The 14923-nt window shown below is 41.6% G+C and overlaps 1 protein-coding gene across 4 annotated transcripts in view; it reads left to right on the top strand.

Moving 5' to 3' along the window:
• Positions 1-11877, top strand: part of LOC118881289 (zinc finger protein 12) — a 134853-nt gene extending 122976 nt beyond the window's left edge. For all 4 annotated transcript variants that reach the window (XM_036826028.1, XM_036826029.1, XM_036826031.1 and 1 more), the window contains 3 exons: positions 2771-2897; positions 3166-3261; positions 6134-11877. In XM_036826028.1, coding sequence (XP_036681923.1) covers positions 2771-2897; positions 3166-3261; positions 6134-7983 — 2073 coding nt within the window. In that variant the 3' untranslated portion in view covers positions 7984-11877. The remainder of the gene's footprint in view (positions 1-2770; positions 2898-3165; positions 3262-6133) is intronic.
• Positions 11878-14923: the final 3046 nt, after the last annotated feature.

The raw sequence follows: 14923 nt of genomic DNA, 5'->3' as shown, positions 1-14923 counted from the left end.
AATACTCCTCTTCTCTAATGGAATTCCAGTGCTTAAGCTTTCTAGCCACTCATGAAAGCAATCTCAGAAAGGAAAGGAGACCGGTCCTCTCTGCCCCCAAGCAGGGGAGTGAGCCGACCCTGTTAACCTCACGCTGAGAACGTGGCTTGTGGGAAATGTGTAACCAGTGCTGAGTTCTGTGATTACAAGGCTGTCTGTGGAATCTTACTGTACCAAGTTTTTTGTTTTTGTTTTTTTTTAAATTTCATTTATTTATTTATTTATTTATGGCTGTGTTGGGTCTTCGTTTCTGTGCGAGGGCTTTCTCTCGTTGCGGCAAGCGGGGGCCACTCTTCATCGCGGTGCGCGGGCCTCTCACTGTCGTGGCCTCTGTTGTTGCGGAGCACAGGCTCCAGGCGCACAGGCTCAGTAGTTGTGGCTCACGGGCCTAGTTGCTCCGCGGCATGTGGGATCTTCCCAGACCAGGGCTCGAACCCGTGTGCCCTGCATTGGCAGGTGGATTCTCAACCACTGCGCCACCAGGGAAGCCCACCAAGTGGTCTTTTAAGACATATACATCATGGGTTGTTCCCTTGTGTTTTGAAACGAACCTAAAACACCTAAATATTTGCAGTTCTGATTGCTTTCTTAATTTGTTATCCAGGTTTCCTGAAATCCATTTTCTTAAAGTTTAAAATACAAGAAGAGTGCAATTTTCTAATCTTCCCTTTACATAAAAGTGAACGTGGGCAAGCCACTTAACCCATCACCAAATAGGAAATCATTTGGAACATTCAACAATAATGCTGTTTTCAAGCAGCAACGGTGCACGTATTTTTATGCCCATTACAAGTGAAAACTATGTTTTCTTATTTTGCTGTGTTTTTCTCATCAGGCAAAACTACAGGCGATTAGAAAAGCCCCACAAATCACACATTTTGTGAAATTACAAATGCAAAACCGGAAAGTAGAATAAGGTGTGCGTGATTCTACTTATGCATTAAAATTAGACTTTTCATGGTCTGATCCCTCACTCTCTTGCATTTGGTAATAACTTTCAGTGTGTGAACGTGTGGGCCCCATGTCTGCATCCGGGCAGCCACAGGTGTGACTGGTGATGCCTGATTTGAATTTGGGCAGAGCTTCTGGAGGACTTGCTGTCGCTTTCTGAGACAGACTTCTCGAGGCTGAGCCGAGGCAGTTCTGCACAGACACTCGTCTGCCTTGGGCGGCAGCCACCTCTTCCCCCGCCCCGTGTGTCCCGTCAGCAGCTGGGCACCCTCAGCCTTCCCAGGCCAGCAAAGCCTGGGTCCCGGACATCTGTGCATCTGGAGCTGGGGGTCAGGTGACCTGGCATCTCAGGGGACCTTGCTAACAGGACCCATCCTGCCTCTTCGATTGTTCCACATAAAGAACTTTGATTTTCTGTCAATGTCAGGAGTTTGTTGCCATCTTAAACGGCTCCTGAGCTTGGTGTGGTCTTTTCCTTAACCTCTTCCACACCGTTCCTCCCTCCACGTTCTTTTGAAATCACCTGAACTTTTTTGTTTTTAACATGCTTGTCCTGTGTTGTATTCCTTTCTTGGCAATTGCGTAAACTTAACAGCCACCTTACATTTAGTTATTTAAATTTACTTCTCTGTTTTCTTCTTCATATGTGTCCTCCTTTAAAGAGTAATGAGATAACACTTTAGATTATCAACAATAATAGTGGGTATCATTGAGAAGCATGTTATGTCCAAAGAACTATGTTAAGTGCTTTCCATGGATGAACCCATTTGATACTGATCTGTATCATTATGTGATAGGTACCATTATTATCTTTATTTCAGAGGTGATGGTACAGAAGGAAACAGTTTTTAATTACTGGTGTGAGTGTTTGTGAATTTATTCAAAAGATCCACGCTAAAACATCTGGGTGTAGCAATTTCTGGTTCTTTTGTGAGCTCTCTGTCCCTTGTCAGGAGTGTGCTCCTCCCCTGGAAGGTGTTGGTGGGAAGAAGGGATTCAAAGTCCCCAGCTTGGAATTAGGGGCAGCTGAACCAAGCTGTCCCCGACAGCTCGTGTAGCAGGTCAGGGTCAGACCGCTCCAGGCTTATCCTCATAGTAAATACGGAACTAGGATGTGTTGCCTGGCTTGCTTGTTTCTTTGGTAAGTGTGGCGAATACTGCAGCTCGGCTCCTTCTGTGAGCTGTAGGAGAAGCTTAGGGCAGGAACGGGACACATGTGTCTGGAGTTTAGGAGAGAAGCCTGGGCTGGTGATATAAATTTGGGAAATGTTGACATGTAGATGGTAATTAAAGCCATGAGGCCAGATGGGATCACCATCAAAGCAAAATGTAAAAGAAAAAATAACTGAGCCCCAGGCCACTCTAACTTGAGGATGACTCAGGGGAGAGGAGGAGCCAGCAAACGAGACTGAGAAGGAGTGGCTGGGGAGGTAAGAGGAGGACCACGCTGTTAACAGTCTGGAAGCAAAACGAAGGGGCACAGTGCATCCCGGGTTGGCACGCACGCCCTCAGGCCTGTGCTCCTCGGGGGCAGGGGCATTGTCTGCTGTTGTAGGTCCCCAACAGCCAGGATTGTTCCTTGCTCACAGTATAAGACAATATTTTCTTTCTTTGCTGTACACTGAACGAACTCATGGCAGTGTATTGTATTTATTTTCCTCCCACGAGATCCATAACATAAAAGAGGTATACAGTGTTAACTTTCTTGGTGAGCTGGGTAAGCTCTTGTCCCCCTAAGTCTTCTCCACGTCACCCAGTTCCCATCACGGTGCCATTACAGGGGCCAGTGTCATTCAAGGACGTGGCTGTGGACTTCACCCAGGATGAGTGGCAGCAGCTGGACCCTGAGCAGAAGACAACCTACAGGGATGTGATGCTGGAGAACTACAGCCACCTCGTTTCTTTGGGTGAGGAGAGCCTGCTTTCTGAATTGCTGAGATAAACAGGATTTCCCTCTAACTTACTGACTTTAACTTTGAATTTAATGGGACAGATGTGAGTAATCTGGGGCACCAGGCAGGAGGGCATTTGGTCTTTGCCTCCAAGTAGGTTCTAATTTTGGTACAGCACAGATGGCCACTTCTGTTGTGTAGCTCGAAAGGCAGCCCTTTGCTTAGACGACAGATCTGGAAGCCCAGCAGCCAGGCTCAAGTTCTCTCTCATTTCTGTTAACAGGGTGTCACATTATCAAACCGGAAGTTATCACCAAGTTGGAGAAAGGAGAAGAGCCATGGATAGTGGGAGGAGAATTCCTACTTCAGAGTTACCCAGGTGTGTGAGTGAGGCAGTGAGGAGGTCGGTAACTCGGAAGTGTTTTTCCCTGGAATTTTTTAATGGTGCCAAGCCTTAGAAGTGACTAAGGAGAGTTGCTTGTGTGCTTTAGCTACGCAAATCTCGCTCCCAAAGACTTCCTCCTTCCCCACAGAAGCTTATGTTGGTAGAGCTTCTCCACGCTTGCTTCTACCCAGAACCAAACCCACTCGCTTCCTTCTTCCTCTTAAACCTCAGATCCCTTGTTCTTACAGCATATTCAGTAACCTCTTATCGTAGATTCTTTTTGCTTTCAGGCATTCATAATCTGTTACTAGAGAATAACTTGTGACTTTCCATATTCTTATTACTTTCCTTTTTTCTTCTTTCCCATGAAATGCCTCAGACTTGTTTCTGTCTGCAGTTTCAATTCTCTTTCCTTGAGGTCAGAGGTCCAACCCCCGTCCTGTGCATAAACCAGTAAACTCAGTTCACCCTTGCTGTCCTGAGCACGGGTGCTGGTCATTCCTGAGACGAGTGCTGCTGGAGTTTGGTGTCTCCCTCTTCCAAATGCCCATTTTCATCTTGTCTCCTATTTATTGTTCTGTGGTGAGGGCCTTGAATGCTGTCGTGTTGGAGTAGGTGCGGAGTGAGTAGGAGGTACAGAAATGAGTCGTGGATCATTTATCCTCCCACCCCCGCCCCCTCCAGAAATGTCTCTGAAGGATCTGCTTCGCCCTTCGGTGGTTTGTTTCCCGACTTCTTCAAAGGGCTCCTCCTGTCTCAAGTCTTGAGGGGTTTTGTCTGTTTAATGCTGCATTGTCCACCCTGTCCTCTGGTTCAGTGTTTCCCGTGGGAGCAGTAGGTGCTCCTTCATTCTGACTGGATTTGCAAGATGTGTTCATCTGCCTTTCTAATCTGTCTTATCACTAGTCTCATAGGGTAAGCCTACAGCGATTTCCTGTTGATTCCTAAAAGGAATTTAAATTCCTCCTCCTTTAAGAATTACCCAATATTGGCCCTGTGTTAACCTGGAATTTTTAATTTTCTATTTTTTCCCGAAACTCTGGATAAATTCCCTTTGGTCCACACTTCTAAATGTCTTCTGTTTCATTGGGGTGTGGGTTATTTGTCCAGATTACACATTCTTTAAGTCTGAACTCAAATATTCAACCCCTCCTTGAAGTTTTTCCTTCCAGTTCTAATCATCACTCCAATGTTTTCTTTCTCGACTTTGACTCCACCTCATGGTGATGCCTTAAAAAAAAAGCTAGGTCTGATCAAGGAATCTGTTATTTGATTATGTATTTTTTGCTTGAGCTTCTGCACACCACGCCCCCCATAATCCAATAAAGAAAAGGCCATGTTCTCTCCCCTCATCATAGTATGTAACATATAGTACATGTTTATTTCTTTGATTATCTGAGGAGCCAGGTAGGTGAAAGAACCTTCTTGTCCATTCAGTCAGAAATAATTTATAGGCAGGTATTTCTTTTTATTTTATTTTATTATTTTCATTTTTTTAATTGAAGTATAGTCAATTTATAGTGTTGTGTTAGTTTCAGGTGTACAGCAAAGTGATTCAGCTATAGGCATTTATTTCTAAATATGCATGTCTAGGTGACATCCCATATATTCTGCTGGTAGTCGAAAGATGTCCATATGATTAAGAACAACTATGATTTCTATTGAGGGGTTCAAAGGAAATAGGAAATAGAGCCATACTTTCTAAGACGTTATGGTTAAGAAAAGAGAACAGAGATGCATGGGTAGTTTAAAACTCAGCATTGCACATGGAATGTTAATGTTCCAATGCAAGGCTGAATCAAAAATGTATGGAGAGTAATTATTTTCAACTTTAAGGGGAAATGGAGCTAATTAACTTGAGAAAGGACTTGAATAGTTTTTTTTTTTTAAGCATGACACACCCAAAAATATAGGGTTTGAGTGGATCAAGGCTGGAAGTCCGGCAAACTTAGTAAAACAATAGGAGCAGAGACCTGTGGTTGAACGTAAGCTGGGGCATTGCTGGTACCAGACATCTCGGTATAGGTGACAGTGCCTTAGCCTGTGATCTGTCTCTCCACTTGATGTGAAGTGCCATGGTGTAAAGTGCTGATCCACCTCCTCAGACTGATTCCTCCTTGTCCTTGTCCAGTGGCTAAACTCATTGTCACCCCAACAGTTTACCTGTTTGCTGTGAGTCCTTTCACATCAAAGAGTTGGTCATTCACCCAGCATCCTTTGTCTTCTCATCATTGCTCTACGTTTGTATTTTACTTTCTATACCCAGTTTTGAACAAAATCTTAAAAGTAGCAAAGATCAAAGGTGCTTGTGTGTTTTATTATATAAATTTATTTTTAATTTTTATTTATTTTTGGCTGCATTGGGTCTTCGTTGCTGTGCATGGGCTTTCTCTAGTTGTGGCGAGCAGAGGCTACTCTTCGTTGCAGTGTGCAGGCTTCTCATTGCGGTGGCTTCTCGTTGCAGAGCATGGGCTCTAGGTATGCGAGCTTCAGTAGTTGTGGCACGCAGGCTCTAGAGCGCAGGCTCAGTAGTTGTGGCACATGGGCTTAGTTGCTCTGTGGCATGTGGGATCTTCCCATGTCCCCTGCACTGGCAGGCAGATTCTTAACCACTGCGCCATCAGGGAAGCCTGGTGCTTGTGCTTTTGTCAACTTTCCTCACCACTGGAGATTGTGGAGGTTGTGTGTGTGCATGTGCGTGCTTATTCCAAACCAAAAGAATAAGGGAAAAAAGTACACTTGGAATTGTTTTCGTCTGTCCATGAAGCTAGCACCTGTGCCACAAAGAAATGGCTTGTATACAAGTCACATTTCATATCTTATATAGGAAGATGTATAAGAATTGGTTAATTTTGCCTCTTTTTAGAAGAAGACTGGGAAGTCCATGATCTGATAGAGGGAGCCCAGGAAAATGAAGACAAACATTCAAGGCAAACTGAATCTGTCAACAACAAAACCCTGATTGAAGAGAGAGGTGATGTTTTTGGTAAGACTTTTAATGTGGAAACAAACCCTGTTCCTTCAAGAAAAATATCCTGTAAATGTGACTCATGTGGAAAGAGTTTAAAATCTACTTCAGAATATATTAGTAGTGATGGAAGCTATGCAAGAATGAAGCCTGATGAATGTAGTGCATGTGGGAAATCACTTCTCCATGTTAAGCTTGAAAAAACTCATCCAGGAGATAAACCTTATGAATTTAATCAAAATAGGGAGGCTTATGCTCTAAATGAAGGTATTTTTCAGAACATTCATATTTTAGAGAAACCCTTTGAATATATAGAATATCAGAAAGCCTTTCAAAAGGGTACAGTGTTTGTTAATCATATGGAGGAGAAGCCCTACAAGTGGAACGAATCTGAAATAGCCTTTCTCCAAATGTCAAACCTCAGTGTGCACCAGAGAGCTCATATGGAAGTGAAGCCCTATGAATGCAATGCATGTGGGAAATCCTTCTGTAAAAAGTCAAAATTTATTATACACCAGAGGACTCATACTGGAGAGAAACCTTATGAATGTAACCAATGTGGGAAATCCTTCTGCCAGAAGGGAACCCTCACTGTACATCAGCGAACACACACAGGGGAGAAGCCCTATGAATGTACTGAATGTGGGAAAACCTTCTACCAGAAGTTACACCTCGTTCAACATCAGAGAACTCACTCAGGAGAGAAGCCCTATGAATGTAGTTATTGTGGGAAATCCTTTTGCCAGAAGACACATCTCACACAACACCAGAGAACACATTCAGGAGAGAGACCCTATGTTTGTCATGACTGTGGAAAAACCTTCTCCCAGAAGTCAGCACTTAATGACCATCAGAAAATTCACACAGGCGTGAAACTCTATAAGTGCAACGAGTGTGGGAAATGCTTCTGCCGCAAGTCTACTCTGACTACACACCAGAGGACACACACAGGAGAGAAACCCTACGAATGCAATGAATGTGGGAAATTCTTCTCTAGGTTGTCATATCTCACTGTACATTACAGAACTCATTCAGGAGAGAAGCCCTATGAATGTAACGAATGTGGGAAAACCTTCTATCTGAACTCAGCCCTCATGAGACATCAGAGAGTCCACACAGGAGAGAAGCCCTATGAATGTAATGAATGTGGAAAGTTATTCTCCCAGTTGTCATACCTCACTATACATCATAGAACTCACTCAGGAGTGAAACCCTATGAATGTAACGAATGTGGGAAGACCTTCTACCAGAATTCAGCCCTTTGTAGACATCGGAGAATACATAAAGGAGAGAAACCCTATGAATGTTACATATGTGGGAAGTTCTTCTCTCAGATGTCATACCTCACTATACATCATAGAATTCATTCAGGAGAGAAGCCCTATGAATGTAATGAATGTGGGAAAACCTTCTGCCAGAATTCAGCCCTTAATAGACATCAGAGAACACACACAGGAGAGAAAGCCTATGAGTGTTATGAATGTGGGAAGTTCTTCTCTCAGATGTCATATCTCACTATCCATCATCGAATTCATTCAGGAGAGAAACCTTTTGAATGTAACGAATGTGGGAAAGCCTTCTCTCGGATGTCATACCTTACAGTACATTATAGAACTCATTCAGGAGAGAAGCCCTATGAATGTAACGAATGTGGGAAAAAATTCTACCACAAATCAGCCTTCAATAGCCATCAGAGAATTCACAGGAGAGGGAATATGAATGTACTTGACGTGGGAAGGCTTCTCTGAAGTCACACCTCATTTAATGTCACAGAACCCTCCATATAATGAATCAGAAACTCCTACCGTCCTAAGACAGAGAGTTCACACAGATGAGTGTAGACAAGCCTTCGAGCATTAGTCAGACTTGGAATCTGGAAGTTCGCAGGACGGAAACCACAACTGTAACTAGGCCCCATGATCGGTTGACAGGAGTAAAAATTTATTGATACTTAAATTGTGCATAGTTTCACCATGGATTCAAACTGTTTCACGTATCAGGGAATTCAGACCAAGGGAAAATCTCTCAACTTACTTAAGGAATGTGGAGAACATATTCTGTTGGAAATTATGAATACTGAAAGTTATGTTTCTGATAAAATATAAAGCTTTTTGTAAAAAAGCCACAGAAGATGGTTGTTGTGAATAAACATGCTCCTTATGTAAATAGAAGCTGTAAAGTTGTCAGGTAGCTAATCAAGACAGCAACATGGCAACATTAAGCTCATATATGAGTGGGTCCTGAGGATGTAGGACTAATGCTTTTGAGGGTGTTTTGGTCTGTTTGTTTGCTTTTTAAGATGCTGCATTACAGGAATTGTATGTTCAGTTTGAATCATGTTTGAAAAGACATCGTATCCTTATTAGAATAATTTCTAAGGCATATGGTAATGACCCATTTTAAGTAGCATGACTATGTTAGTATCTTAATATGCATTGTTACTGAACTAATATTTGAAAGATATGAAGTATGTTTCTTTTTGTAATCTTCCCTGGCATTTATAAATGCATTTTATCATTGTTAATGAACTAAGTCTTCCATAAGGGAGCCAGCGTTTTTAATAATGTTTTCAACTGTATCTGAGTTAGCAAGAAATAGAAATCTATGCAAAAAATAGAAAATGGCATAGATAATTTAAAATTGTTAATGCCAGAAGTCTGTAGTGAGGAACATAGGACTCATTGCACTCAGTACAGTTTTTAAGATATACCTAAAACAGTTTCATTTTAATCTAATTTTTTTCACCTACTGTTTTTTATTTAGATGCCTACGTAAGTGTAAGTGTGCAGAGCACACATAATGTGTAACCTAGGAATTAACTGTAATTTTATTTGATAAGATGGTGTTTTTAAACACCGTGCTTTGCTCCTTCCTGAATGGATTAAGAGTGGGTTCATACGGGTTTGTAGCTGGCATTGTTGGGTGACCACCCTACTCACTCGCTTCTTATTGTTGGCTGGCCAAGTTTGGGTATCCATTCCTCCTGACAGAACAGAATAAATCCTGATTAGTTTCAGCCAATAATGATAATCCCTTTCTCATGGCCAGCAACTGGTTTAGAGTGGTCCGAGAACCCAATTCTAGACAAATAAAGGAAACATCTGACAGGTTATTTCTGGAAAAGCTTTCTTCAAAGCTTCAAGGAATCATGCTGGGTGACATGGAACCTTGTTGAACTTTTCCTTGTCTGGATGTGATGCCTGGCTCTGTCTTTCAACAATGAATTATGATAATAATTTGCACATCGCAGTGCAGAAAGATTGGAAGAACCTGGGACCTGGACAATGCTCTTGAGCCACTGAACCAGCCAGCCATGTAGCCATTCCACCTCTGGGCTGTTTCTTTTCTGAAAGACTAAATTTATTTTTAAAATGATTGATTTAGGTTGCTTTTAGGGATAACTACAGATACAGAGTTTGTAGGAGTTACGCAATTGAGAAGTGGACTTTAGGCAAATCATTTATTTTGAGGTGCTGATATAGAAATTATCTTCTGTAAATTTTGGTGTAAATAGTTTGAATATTAGAAAACCTGAAACCATTAAATGTGTATGTTTTCCTGAATTGTTATGTTACTGACCTAAGAACCTCTGGAACCTGATACGATGTCAGGTATATCTTTCTTTTGATAATGCATGACATAAATTTTGTTTAGGTTAATTTGTTATTCATGGATCATTGCTACCATGTTGTTGACAATATATGGTGTGAGGTAAGGACCTACTTTTGTTGTCCAGTGATTAGCCTGATGATAGCCTGTATTATTTGAGTAATTTCACCCCTTACCACGGAGATGAAATGCCATGTTTCTCATGTATTTTTATCAGTCACTCAAGGCACCTGTTTTTGTTGCTTATCACTTTTTCACCGTATTTGTCTAGATGATCTTGAGTCTGCTACATAACAGGAATTAAAATTCTGGTAGAGTGTATAATAGTTTTGTGTAGCAACTATATATTCATAGTATATTTGTTGAAATGATATTTACAGAGGTTTCCTACACTAGTGGGAAGTAGCTTAAATACATAGTATGCATTTTAAGTAAAATATTTGAAAAGTTTAAATGGTTTACCACATTCTTTTTCTCTTACGGAGTGCCTGACATGAAAGGGTCCTGTACATGTAAGTGGTCCTCAACTGCCTCTTCAGTAATGCAGTCGTGATTGTTTCAGAGATGTCAGTGTTTTCATATTATTACATCTCTGAAATTAGAATCTATAGCATGTTCTGATTCAACCGGCATCGATTTTTTTTTTCTTCCTTAGAGGTACTTAAAATAATGGGTTGTCTTAGATTTGATGGAATGCAATATTTGAAAAGTTTTTAACTATTCCCAGCAAGGCCTAAAAGTTCATGAAAGGAGGCACCACAGGGATGGTTCTGTTTCCCCACCCAGCAGCAAAGTCATAATGTGGAATTGGGGCAGAGCAGGAGTACTTGCTCTTTATACACAGTGACCTCATACTGTGGAGTATGAGCAGATTTGGAACTCCCAGGGGGTTTCCAAGGGCTCAGCAGGAGGTTGACCCCTCCTGGCACATAGACGTGAGATTCCCCCAGTTTTTTTTGTTTATTTTTTCAGTTATCCTAGTGTTAGTGAAATGGTGGTTCATTTGTTGCTTCTGTGGCCTCTCAAACAGGTCAAAATGAAGACCATTCCTAACACCAGGGCCCTCTTCTGAGGCCACAGAGAGTCACCCTCTCTTTATTCCATCTCAGTGTGGTTGGCTGGGCTGTCCACTCTAGTGCCCCAAAGAAGGCTGTATGGATAGATATTGGTAAGGATGTATTGGTATGTTTGTATACTGTGGAAGTATGTAAAATGATACAGGCATCTGGGAAACTAACCTGGAAATACCTTTTAAATTCAATAATATGTGTGCTTTATCATGCAGTAGTACCCCAATCTGTTTATAGATCCCAGAGAAATTCTATACACAGGAGGATGTATATACAGGGAATTTCACCACAGCAGGACTTTTGAGATATCCTAGGTGACTGTCATTAGAAAAGGTGAGTAAAATGTGGATCAAGCAGTGGGGTGGTGTCCAGCAGTTAGCAGTGTGTGCTCTGTTGTAGCACAGCTGATTAACACTTTTACATATGAATGAAAAAAAATGGATGGAATGAGATTTCATGCAACTAAAAAACGTTTACATCAATTAAAGTTACACACACACCGTCATAGAGGCTACAGTAGTATGTGCTTAAGGTCAGTGTGAGTACCTGTGGGGGAAGGGATGGAATTGGGGTTTGGCATGAAGAAACAGTGGGGTCCACACAGAAACCAATGCTGATAATAAGTATGTTTTTAACTGAGTAGTAGTTAACACTGTGCTCAGGACTCCTCCAGAAATATGAAAACATGCACACAGGAAAATTAAAGGCCCCTAATTAAAATCCCCAATAATGTTTTATTCTGTTCAGTTTTAGCCAGAATTTTATAGATTAGGTACCTAAATGATGCCTCCTGTGCCTTTTCTGGCAACTTCTACCCAAGCCAACTTTCAGGAAAATGGCACAGCTGCTCCACCTGTTGGTCACTTTGTACTTGTAAAGTCCTTACAATGAAAGAGTGTTCTACATGTGAGTGTCTGCATCACTTCGTAGAACTCAGTGTAATAAACTGGGCTGCTGACTGTACTACAGTGTTACCCTGCTTTGTTTATGAAAGAGATTCCCCCTTCAGTTTCAACTGTTACATCACTGGAGATTTGACTTCTCAACTTACCTTTCAGGTAGGTGTGGCCAGGTGATTATGTTGGAGCCCATTACAGAAATCTGTCGTCATCCTCTGAGTCACATTCTTAAAAGTTGGTTCTTCACTGCCTTTCCTCCTTCACTTGCTTGGGCTGTGACTGATAGAACTTATTATTCTTTTGATTTTTTAAAAAACTACTTGAACATATAAAAACCATTCTTGGTTTATGCTGTACAAAAAAGAGGCAATGGGCTTAATTTGGCCTATGATCCATATTATTTTGCCGACTCCTGCTTAGGGGATGGAAAAGTAATACATTAAAGGGAAACTTTTCTCTGGATAACACCATGGAATGGGATGGGGAGGGTCCCCTACCTCCCTGGACCCCCTGTTTGGAATTGTACATGAGATTTCAATCTTCTCTCTTGGTTCAGCCACTTTGCTTGGCAGCCAATCTGACACTGACACAGAATTAGCCAACAAAAAAATGAACTGCAGTCATGTCTTCTAAAATGCAACCTATGCTTTCCTCCAAAACTTAGTGGTGCACTAATGATGAAATACAAGAGTGAGTCTTAGAAAGTAAAAGGCAGCCCACTCAAAATCTTTTCAACATCCGAACAAGATTATTCATGGAATCAATAGAATCCTAATAAATACTAGCACAGTGTAATAGTATTAAATTCCTAATAAAATGTGCAGTATTTTACCTTCAGAAAAATGTGTGCACGCCCCCCTGGCAAAAAAAAACAAAAATGTTCACCCAAATCTTGGTTTGTAATTATTCTCCACTAAATGGAACTAGAGCACTTAAGAGTAAAAGCTTATTCCAATGCTGATTAGGAAAATTAAGTGTAGGACAGTCATTTGTACTAGCAATCAGGAAGTGCTCGAAAACTGACGGGAAGTGATTTCACCAAAAATGGCAGAGTAGAGAAATCTGTCCCCCCCCCTGCCCCCAACATGAACGATTAATGAGCTGGCAACATTGGCAAAACTCTAAAATCTAGTCCAGGACTTAGAACCACCAAGGAAGCTTGATAAGGGCAACACTTTGCAGTGAGAAAGCTGCCCACCCACCGTCCCCCACATTTCAGGTCAGCAGCCCGATGGACGGCAGTCTGAGTCCCAGGAACAGGTTGCTGGGGGCAGGGCAAGAATGAGAATTTACCCCACAGGGCTGTGCTTGTGGGCCTCACCTGTGGGCTGCTGTCTGTAAGTCAGTAACAGGGCTTCCCTTTGTTGTTTCCTTGACTCAAAGCAGTCTTCCCAGAGGGCTGGTGCCGAAGGCATTTAAAGGCATAAGTCCTGGGGGTGGGGCGGGCAGCAACCTGGGGCAGGATGACAGTCAAAGTGAGCAGCAGACGTATTGAGAAGCCTGGGAAGGGACAAGTTGGAAAATGGAGTTCTGTGTTGCAATACGGGCTTTTGAAAAGCTTCCTAGTGCACGTCATGTGTGCCAGGTGGGACACAGCTCAGAAAAGACCTGAAAAGTCCCTATGCTCTCACCTGCACTGGCCTGCAAGCTCCATGTAAGCTGGAAGTGAAGGCTAAGGCAGAGTGGAACCAGCCTGGCTAAGCGCTGAAGGAGTGCCCAACACAGAGCCAGCCTGCAAAACTGGGGGAATGTCCCCCCTTTTTTTGGCTCCAGGTGTTTACAGAAACTGACAAAACACAGCTGACCTCTGGAAGCTAATGGAACAGAATTAAGTGGCCACACAATATACAGATTCAATGCAATCCCTATCAAGTTACCAATGGCATTTTTTACAGAACTAGAACAAAAATTTTTTATGTTTGCACAGAAACACAAAAGACCCCGAAAATCCAAAGTAATCCTGAGAAAGACAAACAGAGCTGGAGGAATCAGGTGCCCTGACAAAGCTACAGTAATCAAAACAGTATGGTACTGACACAAAAACAGAAATATAGATCAATGGAACAGGATAGAAAGCCCAGAAATAAACCTACGCACCTATGGTCACCTAATTTACAACAAAGGAGGCAAGAATATACGAGAAGACAGCCTCTTCAATAAGTGGTGCTGGGATAACTGGACAACTACATGTAAAAGAATGAAATCAGAACATTTTCTAATACCATACACTAAAATAAACTCAAAATGGATTAAAGACCTAAGTGTAAGTAAGACCAGACATTATAGAACTCTTAGAGGGAAAACATAGGCAGAACACTCTTCGACATAAATCGCAGCAATATCTTTTTGGATCCACCTCCTAGAAAAACAAAAATAAAAAACAAAAAACCAAATGGGACCTAATTAAACTTAAAAGCTTTTGCACAAAAAGGAAATCATAAACAACAAAAAGTCAACCCACAGATGGGGGAAAAAATATTTGTAAACAAAGCCACTGACAAGGAATTAGTCTCCAAAATATACAAACAGCTCATGCAGCTCAGTATCAAAATAACCCAATCAAAAAATGGGCAGAAGATCTAAATAGACATTGCTCCAAATAAGACATACAGATGGCCAAAAAGCACATGAAAAGATGCTCAGCATCGCTAATTATTAGAGAAATGCAAATCAAAACTACAATGAGGTTATCACCTCACACTGGTCGGAATGGCCATTACCAAAAAGTCTATAAACAATAAATGCTGGAGAGGGTGTGGAGAAAAGAGAACCCTCCTGCACTGTTGGTGAGAATGTAAATTGGTGCAGCCACTATGGAGAACAGTATAGAGGTTCCTTAAAAAACTAAAAATAGAACTACTGTATGATCCAGCAATCTCACTCCTGGGCATATATCCAGAGAAAACCATAATTCGAAAAGATACATGCACCCCAATGTTCATAGCAGCACTATTTACAATAGCCAAGGCATGGAAGCAACCTAAATGCCCATCAACAGAGGAATGGATAAAGAAAATGTGGTACATATATACAATGGAATATTACCCAGACATAAAGAATGAAATAACACTATTTGTAGCGACATGGATGGACCTAGAGATTATCATACT

Source organism: Balaenoptera musculus, chromosome 15 (assembly GCF_009873245.2).
Source record: "Balaenoptera musculus isolate JJ_BM4_2016_0621 chromosome 15, mBalMus1.pri.v3, whole genome shotgun sequence".
In the NCBI taxonomy this organism is placed as follows: domain Eukaryota; kingdom Metazoa; phylum Chordata; class Mammalia; order Artiodactyla; family Balaenopteridae; genus Balaenoptera; species Balaenoptera musculus.
Note: the sequence above shows the minus strand (reverse complement) of the source record. Positions and strands in the feature narration are given on the sequence as shown.